Consider the following 18,391-nt stretch of genomic DNA (forward strand, 5'->3'; position numbering starts at 1 on the left):
CCTGTAGTCCTAGAGTTATATAATACTAGAGTATTATTTGTTTTGTTATCAAATACAACTGAGTTTAATTATATTGGGTCAAGAAGTTAGGGGGGTTTAAGGATCAAAACATCCATCACACATTTATTATGAAGTCAACCTCACACTTTTAATAAAATACTTTTTTGTATTTATTGATTAATGTTGTTTATATGTAAAATATACAATATAAAAGACATGAATCAAACCATCTCTTTAGGCCCAATAAAATCCATTAAATATAGAATATTAGTTGACACAATAATTATTAAAAGTTGCTTTCCATATGAGTGCTTTTTAAACAGCCAAAAAAATATTTAAAAATTTAGAAAAACAAACAAACAAACAAACAAACAAAAAAAACCCATTTCCTAATTTCCATAATGCAGCAGATAAGAAAGAAGCCCTCAGTGGACCCATAGTATAGGAAGAGAATTAATCACCTCATGATTGTGTACATTCATAATGCACATTTGGTCCCAATATTGCACAACTGTAAACACTTCAATATACCTTTTCTATATTTTGCTGCTAAGTCTGTTGAATGTTTTTGGCTCAACTCATGATTAGAAAAAAAGCACAGCAGGTTAATTTGAGACTGTGTGAATGATGTTTTCATAGACTGTTCCGCATGGCCACAATGGCAACGTCACTTCTTCAACAGTGTATTGGTCGGATTTCACATTTCTCTTTTTTTCCAGTTTACATTAAACTACACTTTCTTCTTTCATCTAACACCTTCTCTCATTCTCGCATGCACAAACACACACAGAATCATTCACTGGAGTGATGCCTTTTCTAGCCTCTTGCCCTCTATTTAATTGCTACAACTAATTGCCTAAATGTAAACCTAATTCAAATATTAACCTTAAAACCACATTTCAACCCCCAAGCAATCCCTTTGATGGGATGTGAAAAAGTAGAGACTATCTAAAATATCTTTACTTTTCCAAAACCTCTTCAGTCCAATGATCTGACACCAGGTCTTAAAAAAGACAGCTGGACAGGTTCGCACACATACACATGCACATATTGAATGTCTGATTGCACAATTGCATTATAAATCTCCTAATGCCTCATCTCTCCTCTCCTGGGCTTTGTGAACTGCAGCTATTCCACTGTCACAGACTTGGCCAAGTTTCTGGGACAGTCAACCTGCAAAGAGAGAGAGAGAGAGAGAGAGAGAGAGCAGGTTACAGCAAACTATGTGTGTGATTAATGACTGTGACAGTACTTTGTTGACACTCAGCCAATGTATTGATGTCAGACCATAATTGCACGCTGGTGGAGATAGAACCATGAAACTGTACTTCCTTTTATTATTATAGAAACAACAACAAATTATTTTGTTTATCTGGTTAGAGAAGAAATATGTAAAACCAAACTTTCAGTATTCCAAACAAAAAAAAATACAGAAGTAGTATTGAAATGGCTTCAGAAACTGAAACATGTTACACCCACACAGTTGCACACACATGCAGATACATCAGTTTAGAAGTGCAGCAGGACACACTGGTTTCCATAACTATGATCAACACTATGTTAATGTTAATTAAGTGCAAGAAGCAGGGCTGCAGAGTCTTAAGGTGCATGTAAATCACATTAATTGAAATGCTGAAATATATTTTTATATTCAAACACTAAAAGATAAATGCCCTGCTGCTGTACTGCCCAGAGATACATCAAAAAGAAACATAGCTGCCGGGTTGATGTAATCTGTAAATGTCATATTCATAATCAGCTTTTTGATCAATATTGCTACAGATCTTCACAGGCTAATCTTTATAGATTATCATCTGTGAGTGTATGTTCATTTTTTTACTTTACTTAATCTAAAGTATTTGTCCTCATAACATTGCACAACAGGATAATAACCAATTAGCAAAAGAAGGCATGATGTCTGAACTGTGCTACAGAGGATTTTAACAGGCAGAGTCAGAAGCTATGTTCTCTACTTACGTCATATCCTCGCAGGACGGCCAACTGGAACGACAGAAGCTGCAGGGGGATGACACTGAGGATGCCCTGCAGACAGTCCACAGTTTGTGGCAACTCTATGGTCTGATAGGCGTTCTTAGTCACCTCGGAGTCACCCTGGCAACAGAGGATGATGGGCCGACCCTGATGGAGACAGAAGCATTAACATTAGTCAGTCAGTCCACTCATTTACATTACTGTTGGAATCTTACGTACGTTCTTCTCACATGCCTACAGGTCTATTTAAAATAGGACTTACGGATCTGGCAGTGATTTGTTGCAGAGCGTTCTGGCACTTTGTGTAGCAGGCGTCTCTCATGATTATCATGATGACCGGCATGTGTTTGTCTACAAGTGCCAAGGGGCCATGCTTCAGCTCCCCAGCCAGGATGCCCTCTGAGTGCATGTATGTGATCTCTTTAATTTTCTGCATTGTTAAAAGGATGGAAGTGGCTTAATACATTGTAATATTACACCCAGCAGATCATCTCATCTCTGTGAACTCATTTGCTGTGGATTTTCCTGACAGACTACTCACCAGCGCCCCCTCTAGGCAGGTGGCATAATTGTAACCTCGGCCCATAACCAGAAGGGACCTTTGCTGATACAGTTCGTTAGCAATGGCCTTGATCTTCTCATCCACAGACAACACCTCCTTTATCAGTTCTAGGAATACAGAAGAAGAATGGAGGGCATTCAGGTAAGGTAGTGATTCACTAAAGTTGTCCAACTTCTGTCTGAGCACATTTAAAGATGGTATGTGCTCATGTTGAGACCACAGAAGACTTTGTGACTTGTTGGTGCTTGCTGCAGTACTGACCAGGTAGCACCCTGAGGCCGTTTATGATCTCCTGTCTTCTATTTTGTAGGGAGAGTCTGTCCTCACTCATCATCAGGCCAAACATGATGAGGGCCACATACTGACTGGTGTAAGCCTGGATCACAAACACAAAAAACAACTGTTCATCCCCAGGTTGTGACATTAAGTGGAAGTAACGGTGCACCAGAAATTCCTAGCCATTTCACTAACGATTTAGCCAGCCTTTACCATGTAAATCTGTGACTGAGGGCATGCAGATGTTGTCTTACTTCGCCTACACAGGTTGGTATTTGTAAAATATTTATATAAGCTACATTTACTTGAACTAAATTCAGGATTATTGTACTGTAAAAATGTCTGAATTTTTGTGCATGTCACATGTAATTACCTTTTCCACCAGAAGGAGGAGACAAAGGTTCAGAAATATAAATTAATATTCCACCTCGGTTTTCCATGCTGCCTTTTTACAGATTTTGACAATATTTTTTAAACCTATGAATGAACAATCCAAAAAGTACCTTTGTGCTTGCCACTCCTATCTCAGGGCCAGCATTGATGTGAACTCCACAGACAGTCTCTCTACAGATGGAGCTGCCCACAGTGTTGGTTATTCCAACTGTTAGAGCGCCTTGGTCTTTGCAGTAGCGCAGTGCCATCAGAGTGTCTGCTGTCTCTCCTGAGGGAGCACACGGAATAAAGCCATACGTTCATACTGCTGGATTGCAACATATCAAGGTTAACCTCATTCTAATAAAGGTTACTGTCAACAGGTTTTTCCTGAAAGTCTGCTTTGAGGTCATTGTCTCTGAAAGGAAAGAATGCATGCATTGGCAGGCTACAACAACAAATATCCTGGTTCATTGTGTGTTCTTGTCACCTGACTGGCTGATAAAGAAGCAGACATCGTCCCTGAAAACAGGCGTATTGCGGTCTAGGAAGTCGCTGGCCAGCTCCACCATGACAGGCAGTTCGGTCAGCTCCTCCAGGATCTGTCTTGTCTAAAAAATGCAAATAAGAACAGTTTTTATTATCATCATCAACTGTCTTCCACACTATATGCGAACATTTATAGGCCATACTCACAGCCACTGCAGCGTGGAAACTTGTGCCACAGCCGATCATGATTAACCGTCTGCAACGTTTAATTTCCTTCAGGTGATCTTTAAGCCCCCCCAGAACCACTGAGAAAAGAGATGGTACGTTTTATTGTTTTTGTCTCTAACCAGTAATTTACATATGAAGCAGTGACTTTTTTTGCATATTTAAGTGATAAGTAGTTCCATTCCACATGTAAATTACACTGGTGAGTGTTTTTCTGCCATAAAGCTGGAGAATGTGGACGTCATGTTCTAGTAGTAAACCAGACATTAGTCAATATGGCCAAGATTTGTAACCAATGCCCATGATTACTAATATGATTCAAAGGCCATATCTGATTAAATTCTGAAAGTGTTGCAGATTAAACAGAACTGCTCACCTGTGTTTGAGTCAAAACAAATCCGGCCCCTCATGGTGTTGACTACAGACTCAGGCTGCTCGAAGATCTCCTTCTGCATGAAGGCCTCAAAGTTTCCTGCAATGGGAGGAGCATCAGATTATCTGTTCTTTTCTGTTCATATTAAATATTTTGCTCTGAAGTGATAAGACAGAAAAAAATAGAAAAAAAAAGAGTTCAAACTGGGGAAAAACAGTGTTTGTGTGCATTGTGTTGGTTGTTCGGGTAAATTAAACTAGCCTTACACTATGCCCAGCATACTGTATGTATGTACATATATATTGTTGTGATTCTCCATTCAACATATACCAAAATGTTACTTTGACCCTCTGACCTTTCATGATCTGCTGCATCTCCATCTGTAAGGTCTGAATTGCCCTCACTGGATCTTCACCAGCCTGCCGTTTCAGTCTGTGGATGGAAAGCTTGCCTCCACTCACTACAGCGATGTCATTGTCCTCCAGGTACAACACTTTGTTGGTGTGCTCGATAATGGCACTGAGGGTAGACAGAAGAGTAGGAGAGGCACAGAAATAGTTTGATGTTTGAATGTGGTACATGACTTGTTTGTTTTCCTACTTTTATTAATAACCTAAAACAAGAAAAAAGGACAATGTTCAAGTGATTGTTGGTACGAGAGTCGCATGCTTCCCACAAAACAAACCTGGCATCGGACGCAAAGTAATACTCCACCGCCCTGCCATCCCCCACAGAGTCGATGGCATTGGAGCAGTCAGGTCGGTTATGGCTGTTCTTCTCCTGGACTCCCTCCTTGAAGTGACCTACAAGGTCAGAGGGTACAGGTCAAGGGTCAGTGTGTCACACACACACAAACAGTCAAGATGTTCTCATCCCTTGAATTCTTCTTTTAACTTCCAGATGTATTTAGGTCAACACATCCAGTTCCTCTACTGTTCCTTGCAGCTATATTTTGGATTAATTCTTGAAATACTATAGTGTTACTTACTATATACTACAGCAAGCCTTTAAAACAACACACCAAGCCTCCGCCCCTGATCTGCCTCACTCAGCCGAGACTTTGGACTAATCTCACTTGAACCATTAAGTATCATAAATTTCTTGTGAACAGATAGGACAGTGAAGACACGGTCTAAAGCACAGAGCGGGAAAGAAGCAAAGTAAGAATCATGACAATGAGCAATTTCATAAAAGCGATTGATATCTGGCAAAACAGAAACCCAATCTCTGCCTCTGGCTGATTGGGTTCCCATCAGGAAGTCCTTTATTTTTTAAAAGCTAAACACAGTTCCTGGTCACACTCCATGGAAAAATGTCTTCTGTTAAAGGCTTATTGCACAACATAAAGAAATGTTGTATGATTTTGACAATTTGTTTCTGTAGCTACATCTGGGAAATCAGTAGTTTGAGCTATACTATGTTGTAATCCAGTAACACAAGTGAAGAAAAAACAGGACTTATAAACATTTCTGTAGTAAGTGCTGCATTCAATGTATGAGTAACATCTGTAATAGTAGTGACCCAAAGGATAAATCTTACTATTAACTTGTCCTATTTGAAACAAATCCAATTGATTTGGCACATTTAGTTATGCCATAATGCTCCAAAAAAAAAAAAAAAAAAAAAAATAAAAAAAAAAAAAAATATATATATATATATATATATATATATATATATATATATATATAATATCAGTGAGTTCTAACGTCTCACTGGGTCACATACAGTATTCCTTTTGACTCAGTCACTTATACACTCTCCTGCTGCTGTGAATAGTCAAAAGACCTCCAGCTAAAAATACAGCCCAACAAATATTTACTGCTGTTTGCGTTTCTCAGCTCCCACAAAAAAAATGATTTAGTCTTGTATTTTTTTCACTGAGTACATATTTATGATCTATTTTGAAGATTTATAACTTCAGTAGGAATTAACAAACTTGAGACTGAGACCCACATGCAATAAAGGTGGAAAAAACATTGGCCATGGCCTTTCCTTGATTGAAGATTTAATACTTACATCAGTTTTTAAATTGCTCATAATCTGTCTTATTTTCAGGTTTTACTTTGGTTTCAGGACACAAACTGCTCACAGTAATCCTAATCCTCATCCATACTCCAGTACTCCATACTCCAAAGTCATGAACATGTTGTCAAACCTCTCAGAGATCAAAGATGTATTTAACCATTTACTCCAAAAAACATATGTTCCTTTTGCTTTGCTATGTGACTGTGGAACAATCAAACAGAGCAACATCAGGTGTAAAGCTCCAAGCTTTGTGTGCCTAATGTGTGTATGTGTGTGTGTGTGTGTTATCTTGCATTTAAGCAGAGCTTTTGGGCGCTGTGTAAGTGGATAATGGCAGACAGAGAGAAAGGAACAGAGCTCACCACTGTTGTACTGGACGGGGATGTGCTCAGTCGACAGCTCGTGCTCACTTCGCACACCAATGAGCAACGGGCTTCCTCTCCTGCCGAGACAAGAATGAAGCAGGCAGAGGAGATGAGGCAGAAGAGAGAGAGAAAGTGTGGGTAGGATTAGGATTTATAGACACATAACAATGTCAGATACACTCTCTCACATGGTGCTTTGTAAAATTATGAATGACTCTCTGCTGCTGTGTATTTCTAATCAGACTGCACTGACTGTCCATTTAAACATTGGTGATATATTTGTACATATTTTGTAACATTGTTATAACTTCTTATACACAGTCAGGACACATCATCCCTCTTAATCTTGTCTGCACTTCCTGATCTGAAACATAAGACAGGTAAACAGATCTTTCTCTAAAGACGCGTCTCTCTCGAGGGTCTGCTGAAAGTTTCTGGGCCAAGTCTCTGCTTCCCTGTTGGCCACTGATGTGGACTTCTTTTACTGGCTGTGAAGGCACATGTCACAGGTGAGGTGAGGGAGAAACCTGTGACGAGGCGAACCTTAAAACTTTTCTCACAACTACAGTGAAAGCAAAGCACCATAACAAAACGTCTTTATGGCGACTTGGCTTCTATGACACCAGCTCTTGAGAAACTGCCTCTCCTAACTTCTCCTCTTTCTCTTCTCTGGATCCCAGTTTTTTCTTTTCTCTGGGGCAATGTTGACGCAAGACCGCTGCTTGTATTAAGGGGTGTGGGGCTTGAGAAGGGAGACAAACAGAAACATATGGTGGCTATCCAATACAATATTTACACTGAGGAGAGGAGAGATGGGAGGAAAATGATGAAAGATAGATACACAATGTAAGAGAGAGAGTGAGAAAGAGGAGAGGTCAGAGAAGGAGAAGCTGAAGTCCTGCAGGGAGGTTGATCCTTGATGACAAAGGGTGGGTGGTGGCTAGCGTCACTAGATAATTACAAACATTCTCCCATCCCTCCATCTTGGCAGACAATGCTAACTATTCAACAGGCAAACCACAAAACTGCATACAGTTTCACTAGAACTATACAGTAGACCGATAGCAGTTTTTAGGATATTTTATCAGAAGCACACAGTACACAACTAGGATGGCAACAATTACTTTGGCAGCAGAGGTGCCAGGGAGCAGGCTTGACAACAATGGCACTGCCAGGCAAGCTGTGGGCATAAAACATCACTAATAGCCCACTTATCTTTCTTCACTGCCCTTTTTCTTTTTAGCAGTGCTCCAACAATCTCCCCTTTACCCTTGATCTGTAACAGCTCACTGAACCATGAAAGGTATAACATGAGATAAAATGATGAGAAGTAATTAACCAGGAGACTTAATACAGCCCAGGCCAGCTACCCGGAGCTGGAACAGGAAACTCTGGGCTCTCTGTTAATGAGTCACAGAAAAGGCGGTGTAGGCCCCGCAGCTCAGAGGCCAGAGGCCCAAGAGGGAGAGGAAGAACCTGAACTCAACCTCTGGTCTTAAGACGTGGAGAGCGCGGACACACGCAGCCAGACGGTGGCTTACTCATGCTTACGCAAGCCAGGGAACAACACCATGGCTGCCATGTAAGCTAAGATAAACCACTATGAATCTCCTAAAATCATATTTGGTATTACTACACAGCGAATGACTCATCTCCAGCGTGCTTAGTCAATTGAGCAGATACTGGGTGAAAAGTGAGGTAAAACATCATGACAGTGTGTATCTGTGGGTGTACGCATACTAACCTGGTAGACACAGCCTCTCCAGGGAAATGACGACTTTTAAACACCAGTGCGAAGGCCCCCTCCTAACACAGAAAGAAGCAGAGGAAATGGAAAGTTTACATTAGCTTGATGAAAGACTGAAAAAAGATTAATTGTTAAAGTGTTACAGCCTTTACTTTAAAAAAGGAGAAACTATTTAAAGGCTTTCAAATGTAAAGTCTGTCATGTATTGCTGAAGAGTGTGTACATGTTTCTCCTGGCCCCTGTGGGGTTGGGAAGTTGCAGTGGGGGTATGAGTTAGGAGAAATAAGACCCCCATTGTAAAACATCAGCTGAATTTCGAAAGCACTAAGTGTAAGGCTGCCCTTGGTGGTTTCTAGGAGGAGCTGGATGTGTGATGGTGGTGGTGAAAGGAGGGAAAACATGGGGAACAGAATGACGTCATGGTTGTGAGATTGCTGGTGGGTATCTCACACATGTGGACTATCTGCTTCCCATTACTCCAGGTTCAAATGGCTACTTCTGCCTCCTCTTAGTGTGAAGCGTGAAGTGTTACTCACACGAAGGAAAACAGCTGAAAAAAAATCTGTTTCTGTGTGTGATGATGTCACTTGTGATGCTGTTAAGGCGGTTGCCATGGAGAATATTTGTGTCTTGTAGTCTGTTTTAATAGACAGGAAACTGTTTCACAGTGTAAAATGAGTAAACGTTTGTGTGTGTGTGTGTGTGTGTGTGTGTGTGTGTGTGTGTGTGTGTGTGACTTTTACTTTCACAGTCTCCAGGAAGCTGCTTATAAAAGTTTCCATTTCTTTAAGGTGAAGAAACATTAAACAGACATGTAGTAACAGTGTATGCCATGGTGTGTGCTGTTGCTGTGTGACCTACTCACCAGCTGTTGAATGACCCTCTCTACCAGTGTGGAGAAGGAGATGCTGTCACTCTCTCGGTTGTCATAGATATATTTGATCAGTTTCGGGATCACCTCTGTGTCCGTCTCGGACTCAAACTCATATCCTTTGTTGATCTGAGGGAGGCAAAGCATGTGTTAATAAAACAGTATGTGTTGTACAAAGATTTTAAAGTTGATTTATCAAAATGTTTTATTAAAACAAGGTAACTATATGACTCAATACAATTACATTCAACTACCACACTTCTAAAGCATAGTGTTTATATATATAGAGATGATGAAGCAACAATAATCAGGGCCAGGGTTATTACTGTGTTGTATATACAGCAATAATTGTTCCATTAAATATGCTTGCTTTGTTCTGCTCAGTGTTGTAGATGTCTGGAGCCTGTCCCTGCTGGCCAGCTCTCCCTCCTGTCACCTGTCTACATGATAATCACCATATCAACACAGGAGCACTCTGGCAACCTCTAGTCCTATAGGCCAAGCTCCAAAGGTCAGCCCCAGGTGCATTCAGGGTACACAATTACCATTATTCTTTCTTCCACAAGAGGAATCTACCCCCACCTAGACATAAAATTCAGCTAATGGCAGTGGCTGGCACCTGATAAGAATGGCCCACGGGTGCCTCAAAGGTTTACCAGGAAACTACAGAAGAGATTCAGAAAAAAGTTAGGCATCTGGAGTTGTAGAGGTTTCATAAAGCTGCTTGGAGCAGATACCGCGCTTCAATGTTTTGAATGCAAATGACCTGGATGACTGAGAATCTTCATCTACATGAGAGATCGTATCTCCCTGCTGGTCTGGCAGCAGCTGAGGATCTACCAGGAGAGGCTGCCTGTTTTAACAAAAAACCAACTTCAGGAATAATCAAAGTTTTGCCTTGTATCAAGGTTTCTGTATCAAAGTCTGTTTTCTTTATTCTCTACATCCTTAATTTGTTTATTTTTTGCATTTGTGCAAATATGTTCCTTGGCCTTCTTTGGCATGCTTAATACACCCAGAGGCTACAGGCTGGACACAACCCTACCTTTAATCAGCACTGAACACTCAGCTGACATATATCTCCAGATACTATCTGTTTGACCTTTTTACACATGTTATGACTTCTCACTAAGAGACAGTAAAAAAAAAAACTTACATAATGATACCGTGCATAATGATAATAAAACCCAGCAACAACAATCAAGGGCACTCACAAGTGAGCCTGACACTGGGACTGACGCCATGTTTGAAGGGAGGAATCCTTGATGAGACACTGACTTACCAGGTACTCCCTTAGCTCTTTGTAGTTGGTGATGATGCCATTGTGGATGACGACGAACTCTGAAAAGAAAACGCAACAATGTTGGAGAGATTAGAGAAACCAGTTTGCAGTGATGTTGATGTGTTGACTAAGGACCAAACAAACCAAAAATAGAACTTTATCTGCCACACCTACCACTCACACTTATTGGCCTGTTCATTGGCATGGCAAGTTAAACAAGCTTACTCAAAGAATGCTGGTGAGCAGCAGGTTTAGCGTAGAGTTATTTTATACATATACATATACATATTATACAAGTAGAGTTATTTATCTATCTATCTATAAAATAGTAGCACAAAGACTCAAATTATGAGTGTTTTGTATAAACATGGCCGACACCTGACAACAGACACAATGCTACCTGCATAGGGGTGTGTTTGGTTCAAATAAAAGGTAGATGAGTTAAATATAGCATCCTAATCTTTTATTGTTGTTGTATGCACAGTGTATAGACTATTATTAAATGTGGTTTTAATAAAACGAATCACCATTTCAGCATGTTTCTATTAAGCAATACATGAGCGACATATTACCATTATCCTTGTCTGAACGATGAGGGTGGCTGTTGAGAGCGCTCGGCTCTCCGTGTGTGGCCCAGCGAGTGTGAGCGATGCCAAAGTGTGTGCACAGCTCTTCATCCAGGTCCAGTGTGTCTTTCTCTGAACAAGAAAAACACAACACCAACATGAACTTTACTGACATGAAGGGAATTCAGGGGATTTTAAGAAAAGACAACTGGAGCGCACAATGTCCAATGAACAGAGTATCGTTCCTTTCTATTTAGTTGTGCCAGATATATAGTGACTACAAAGTACTAAAACTATACTAAAACTAGTTTTTGCCATAAAATTCATTAATAACAATAACACCGCTGGCATCAACTGTGCATGAACTCACTGTACAGCTCCTCGTCCAGGGCCTTGACCTTCCCTGTCTTTTTGATCAAACAGATGGTGTTGCTGTTGATGTCAGAGGTTGTCTTGTTTGGGCCATCCACAGCAATACCTGCACACAGCAGGAAATGAACAAGATGATCACTTTTATTCGTCATTCAGTGTTTTCTGTTAGATAAGATGTACGGTCATATAGAAACTTGTCATCAGATAAGCAGTACAATAGGGTAATTGTATCTGATATGGGAAGGATAATGACTTGAGATGCAATTTACATTATATCTAAAGTACATGATTCAGTGTGTTTGTAGGACAGACATGTCTGACAGATTCTGAAGGTTCTTAATCCTGTGGCTTCATCCTGTTCAAATAGGATGCACAAACAGAGAGTGCATGGGTGGAGCTCATAGCTACTCTTTGTTTCTTGACATGTCAGCACATCTGATAGAAATAAACCCCTTTAAAGTGCAATTGTAGTTCAGATGTTTTAATCCTACACACAAAGAAGTGTATCTTTTTGCACCATGAAATGAGGAGCTGCAGCGTATTGGTCCCGCTATGCCAAGAAACTGAAGGTATCACCTGTTACACCAGTTTCTACCAAACAGTTATGGGTGGAGTGCCAGGATATAAGGATCAGGTTGTGTTAAATAGCCAACAAAATACAATATATAATGTTACATGATTCGGATATGAACACCTAAGCATAGTTTTTGAGGGCATATAACACACAGGTGCTGCCGAGGACAACTTTTGCAGTGTGTGTGTGTGTGTGTGTGTGTGTGGCAACTCTATGAAGCTGAGTGTCTCACCTGCTGAATCGTACCCTCTGTACTCCAGTCTCTGCAGTCCCTTCACCAGCGTCTCAAATATCTCCTTTCTGGTGCGAGGCACTTGGTAATTCAGGTAGGCAAAGATCCCTTTTAGAGAAGGAGAAACAGAAACAGAACTGAACTCCTCTGGGAGGCTCACAGATTGGAGGCAGCAGAGTTTACACAGCTGCAAAGTACACAGTTAACTTTTTAGGTTTCGGAAATTAAAATAATCTCAGAGACACAGATTTTAAGAACAAGCTGTGGGTCACGCACTTTTTTTTACACAATATGACACTGTTTAGAGGGCACATCGTGAACACACACACAAAAAACCCACAACATAAATCATTCATTTTTAGGATAAACGTCTGTTTGGAGGTTAGGTTATGGCAGTCAGTATAATATCACAGGCTGTTTGGAAACACTACTGTGTGTGTGTAGGAATGTTCCGGGCAGCTCTGCTCCCGCAGGCACACACAGCTGGCCATTGACGGTCGGACGCACATTGCGCGCAGTGTTGGAGCAGCCAGGTAGACTGGGTGCGGTGAAACTTCCACAGCCTTGGCCTCTCTCTCTCTCTCTCTCTCTCTCTCTCTCTCTCTCTTTTTCTTCCTTGCATGCAGGAAGAGAGAGAGAGAGAGAGAGAGAGACAGGGGCCGACGACCATTTACGTTAAACTGTAACACGTCACCCCGTTCGAGAGCGCGAGACACGCGGCGAAGTTGTCAAATGGTGCGAGAAGAGAGATGCACGTTGTGCTCAGCTGCACAGATTATCACAGGGAGCGGATGCCACTTCCTGAACAGCAGAGGACAACATCTATACAAGCCCGTCAGTCCTATTTCAGCTGTAATCGTTAGGACATGTCTGTCCTGCCGTTCACACTGGGAGTGAAAACACTGACACGTAGCAGATGAGCGTAAAGCTCAGGAATCCACACAGACCAGAAAACAGAAACTTAAGAAAGCTTTACGGCTCGGACTGACTGTTTACGGCTAGATCGAAGTAACTACATAAAACTAAAAGACGCAGTAACCTAATACAAAATATCAAATCTACAACTGTGTCTTTTTGATCAATACATTCGATGCGTAATTAATACGCGCAAACAACTTTAAAAGGAAACCCAGACGTAGCCTACCACACATGACTCGAGCCTTGTCGTCGTTACTGGATACTGATCTGTGAGAAATAAAAACTCGTAGTTTCCTGGTCGATGTGATGCTTCTGCCTCTCCGGTGTTAAATCCAGAAGAACTGCACTCTCCGGTCCACTCCCACTAGGCATTTAAGTGGTGTTTCCTGGAGAGGCAGCGGCCCCACCTCCTCACACGCCTCCCATGTCCTGGTAATTCCATCCTGCTGCTTCACAGGTGTTTACCACACCCCCCTGTCAAAGACGTACAAGCGCGTACTAACTCATCTATAAACAATCAGGCCTATGAGGCAAGTTCATCAGAAATCTATTCAGATACAGTTACAATGAAGCGTGCTGTACTCACTCAATGGTGACATGATACCAAAATGGTAAAAAAAATAATAACGTGCATCCATTTGTATTGTGCAGTTATTCAAAGGAACAAAAACAGAAAGGGTGAATCATTGGTCACTGTAGTATCACAGTAAATATGAAGGACACCCAGACACAGGTTATAGTTTGGCTGTCGACATTATTTCCTTTTTTTTGCTAAGGTATTATGGTGTGAACTGTTGAGGTTTCTGTCTGAGGAGGAGGAAGTAAGATAACAATGCTCTTTGAGATTATAAAAATGCCAACACAGAAGAAGTGGAATTTAATCCTGTTAATTAATAAATTAACAGGATAAAAATAATTTTTGGAGCAACAAAAACAGGCTGACTGGGACATATTTACTGAATTCTTATATATATATATTTATTTATTTTCTACATTGGCAGAAAGAGTTCATAACACTAGTGAATATTTAGTTCCAGTCCTGCCTGATACTGTTTGATTACTTATCATGTCTAAAACATTTCTTGGAGAACATGGATTAAGTTTTCTATACAAATAGACTGTCTATAAGGAACCAAAAACTGGGTTTAAAAATACAAAGCTATCTCAGTTTGGTTGTCGGGCTAATGCTAACCAACCCAGAAACAGATGGATGATGAAAGTGAAATTTTGATTCAAAGCAGATTTGAAGCAGAGGATTGAATAGAACCAATGGACGAGGAGAGGATCCTCCTTGAAAAGCCTGCAGCTCCTGCTACATGTCATCCTTATATCGCAGCCAGGTAAGTGTCTGTTATCTTTATTGCATCTGACTTATTTACTGCAATGTCAAAGGTGATGGTCTTAGCTGCCAAACCTGCACATCTGACTGAGGTTAACCCAAGGATTGATGAATCAAACTAGATATAAGTTCCTGTGCTGAATCAGCCTTTGAGCCCTGGAGGTGGTGCAGCTCACCAGCCCTGTCACTTTGATCACACCTGCTGTTGCCTTTAGTTTCCCCATCGGGCAAAGGTCCTGCCAGAGCCTTGACGGGACGCCAAGGAAACACCAAGGGTGATAATAATGAATGACACCGGAACTAAGGGACAAGTTTATGAAAGCCTGTGTTTATATAGTGACACAAAATGAAATGCTAGTGTAAACTTTGGTTTATGAGTTGTTTTTCTTTTAAATTGCGGCTGTCATGAGAAAAAACATCAGCAATGTGAGATTAAGATACAGACTCTGCTTATCTGTCTGTGTCTGTATCTTATGTGCGTACTAAAAGGCACTGAGTGGATGGGAGGTGTCTTTCAGTGACAGAGTGTTTGAGATTAGGTGTGTAGAGGAAAACCAACACAATCAGAGGGGTGTGAAACGGGAACACTGGTGGAAGAATACTCCAGTAATAGTACCAATATGAAAAGTAGTCAAAGCTTAAAGAGGCGTGTGTTTGTTCTGATCACATTATGCCCACTTGCAGTCCACGTCTACTGTGTGTGTAAAGAATGTATAAGCGCTCGTGTGTGACCATGGTGAGGAAGAACACCCAAACGCGCCATTTCACAGGTGACCTGCTGTGATTGTATGAAAGAATGCAATCCTGTATTTACATCGGAAGCTTTCCCTCAGCCACAGACATAGAATGTACAGATAGAGTTCACTGACGTTCATCTGAACACTCATACATGTGAGAGTCTTTCTCTTTGTGTTACATGTTGACATGTGTCCAGGTGTGCTGTAGATGTGCGTGATGTGGAAGCGGAGCCAAGAGACAAAGAACCGCATTCCTCTCCTGGATTAAAGGGATTAATAAATATAATTATGTGTGCACTATGACATCGTTATCCAATGAGATCCACCCAAAAGATCAAAAGTTCCTTAATGACTATGGTGATATAAAATGATGGGCTTTCTGCCACAGCTTATCAAGGCGGTTCAGATAGTTTAACTCATCACCACTTCTAGAATCTTTAACCTTTCACTTTGTTAGGTCGTGATTTATTGATTCTTTTTTGGATGTGAATTTCCTGGGCTTATTGTTACACCTGTCAGTGACAGTGTCTGAGATATTTGCCAAACAGATTCATTAAAAAGACCCCAATGCATGTCTGACAACTTCAGACTCATTGTAAATTTAATAATGAACCGATAACTACAATGCCTCAGGTGTGTGTGTGAGCCAAGATGCCATCAACAGTGTTTTATTACAGATACACTTGGATAGGTAGGTTACTTGTGCATCTATATCAGAGTTTATGTAAAGAGAGTAATCATTATCAGCGATGGAATAAACTGGTTAATGACCTGGTCAGGTGGTAAATATAGAAGGAAATTCCATACTGAAACACTGCAGCCAACACTATATGATTCAGATTGTAAAATATTACAGACTTTGGTCAATTGCACAATACGTGTCCTGAGTATTAATTCCGTCCACCCAAGAAATGATTCATCTCACACGCATGCACGTGTCACTTACAAAAACACACAGTGTGTGGTAGTATTCTTCAGCAGCTCTCTGAGTGTGAGCGCGGTGAGTACATCAACCGGACGTGTCTCTGGCGAGCTGAGCACCTCCAGCTGACTGTTCAGACAGCATCATCATACAAGATTCTCCACTTCCACATCTGCTTACTATTAGGACCTGGAGGCCAGTACAGGAGGGGCCTAACAGTCATTCTTAGTGGGGGATGGCAGAAGAATAGAAAAGAGACCAACAGCGAGCCTGGTGGCCAGAGACAGGAAACTGGGTTATATAAAACAGGTAACATTGCTAAGTCACTATCTGTATTGATTTAAAAGGTACAATGAACAAAAGGACTCCACACATTGCCACAGCCCTGCATGCAAGCAATACTAATGCACAATGTGTAGCTGGAAGAAGTTTGATCAAAAGTAGAGAATTCCTAACACTATTTCTAGGACTTCGCATGATGAGTTTTTTTATTTTATTTGCAGGATGTTGGCAAACTGCCACCCCCAAATGTTCAATCATGTTTCATCATGTGCTGCATTTAGAAATCAATAAATACGTCGAAGGTTTAGCTTTGTGCAGGCCCACATTAAGGACTAACAACACACCTGTGTGACCCACACAATAATAGTGTTCAGCAATCACACATCAATGTGCTGTAAGAGGTCACAACTTCAAAGTGTACGAGGTTGATTATTACATAATACACACACAGTGATTTGATGTGTGTGACCTACATTTGTGGAAATAGCTGTAAAGCTGTAACCCTATCTGCAGGTAATGGGTGATGATGATTGATGTTTTTTTTTCTTCCACAGTATACCTGAAGATAATCATCAAGCACACTTTCCTACTCGCTCCCTTCGGCTTGGTGGGTTCACCTCTGGGCCAGCTGCTTGTGAATTGGCCCCAGATGTGATTCTGGAGACTGGTGTAGCAGCATGACACAGACAGACACACCCAACGAACGTCAAAAGAGACCTCCTCTCAAATCCCTCGTTAAGTTTTGTCACTGGCAGCTTGTGACCTCATCAGCATATTCTGCGGTTACAGGAATAAGAGACACTGTGTAACGTCAAAGCTGTAAATGAGTGTGATGCCAGTAACAAAGTTTTGTCTGTCTTGTAGATATTATCTTATCACTTGCCTCAGTGTACCTTCAGAAATCCATCTTTTGTGTTTTTTTCTACATACAGCTGAAATAGAAAAGACCATAGAAACACAGGTTTCACCCTTCCAAGTAATCCCTCTGCAGATATCAGCTGTGTCTGTTAATTACAAAATCCTTTTAGTGGAATGAGCCGTGGAAAGGAATTCTTGGAGTGACCCTGACATAAAGTGCTCTTACCACTCCCACAAGTCTTAGATAAACGTTCGCACAATCTGACTTAAAACTGACCTTTATACACATTTGACAGGATTTTCCCAGACATAGTACTACAAGCACACATCAACCTGGATCAGCAGAGCGAGTCGTTCTTGAAAACTGGCCCTGGGTCTCTGTTCGACTCTCCACAGCTATGGCTGCTTGGCTAAACTGGCACATCTAAGATTCGTCACTGGGGTGGGAGAAATTAAAGTGATTATTTTGAGGTTGTTGAGGAAGGAATCTGGTCAGACCAGTTTTTCGAAACATAAGTGAGTAACAGTGTGTGTCAGAGTGCGCTTGTTTTGGTGCGTGGTCGCTGTGGCAGGGTGGCGTTTGCCATTGGACATCAGTGAGTAAGCAACAGGGAGGACTTTTGAGGGATCAGAGCAGAGGTTGACTAGGAAGGGGGGAGCTACACAACCATGTCATGTCGGATCCAGAGAGAGCCATCTGTATTATGTCATGACTGCTGGTGCACCCCACCCTTTGTGCTCTATTTTCCCTTTTTCCCTAAGTCTCTCCCTTCCAGACTCCCCCACCCACTGCCTTTTACTGCTGTGTATGTGTGTGTCTTTGGTTAAATGTTACTGACACTCAGATTGCTGCCCAGCTGTTTATGTGTCACGTTGCATGGCTCTAACTAAAAAGTGTAACCCAAGGCTGAATATATCCATCTGTGTTTGTAGTTTCTACAAAAGCTCTTTCACCAAATTCCTCCCTCGGTGGCTGCACTTTCTTCACTCTGTCCTGTTTCTGCCTTTCATC

General features: G+C 41.2%; 1 protein-coding gene across 1 annotated transcript; it reads right to left on the bottom strand.

The window, feature by feature from the left end:
* Positions 1 to 157: 157 nt before the first annotated feature.
* Positions 158 to 13,624, bottom strand: gfpt2 (glutamine-fructose-6-phosphate transaminase 2). The gene is made up of 19 exons (XM_028416561.1): positions 13,468 to 13,624; positions 12,324 to 12,431; positions 11,516 to 11,623; positions 11,152 to 11,277; positions 10,580 to 10,638; positions 9,292 to 9,426; positions 8,424 to 8,485; positions 6,677 to 6,756; positions 4,975 to 5,092; positions 4,645 to 4,808; positions 4,293 to 4,388; positions 3,899 to 3,996; positions 3,693 to 3,813; positions 3,334 to 3,491; positions 2,816 to 2,930; positions 2,534 to 2,661; positions 2,255 to 2,422; positions 1,978 to 2,139; positions 158 to 1,173 (listed from the first exon to the last, which is right to left on the bottom strand). Exons 1-19 carry the CDS (start codon positions 13,472 to 13,474, stop codon positions 1,129 to 1,131), a joined length of 2,058 nt encoding a protein of 685 aa, XP_028272362.1. The 5' UTR covers positions 13,475 to 13,624; the 3' UTR covers positions 158 to 1,128.
* Between the last annotated feature and the right edge of the window lie 4,767 nt (positions 13,625 to 18,391).

The sequence above is a fragment of the Parambassis ranga genome, chromosome 10, assembly GCF_900634625.1.
Source record: "Parambassis ranga chromosome 10, fParRan2.1, whole genome shotgun sequence".
Taxonomy (NCBI): domain Eukaryota; kingdom Metazoa; phylum Chordata; class Actinopteri; family Ambassidae; genus Parambassis; species Parambassis ranga.

Bases quoted from the DNA above. Each gene is read 5' to 3' on its own strand.
- gfpt2 (XM_028416561.1), bottom strand. The intron at 10,639-11,151 runs GTAATATGTCGC...TTTTCTTTTCAG, and splicing joins TCGTTCAGACAAGGATAATG to AGTTCGTCGTCATCCACAAT. The intron at 3,814-3,898 runs GTGAGTATGGCC...TGCATTTTTTAG, and splicing joins GTTTCCACGCTGCAGTGGCT to ACAAGACAGATCCTGGAGGA.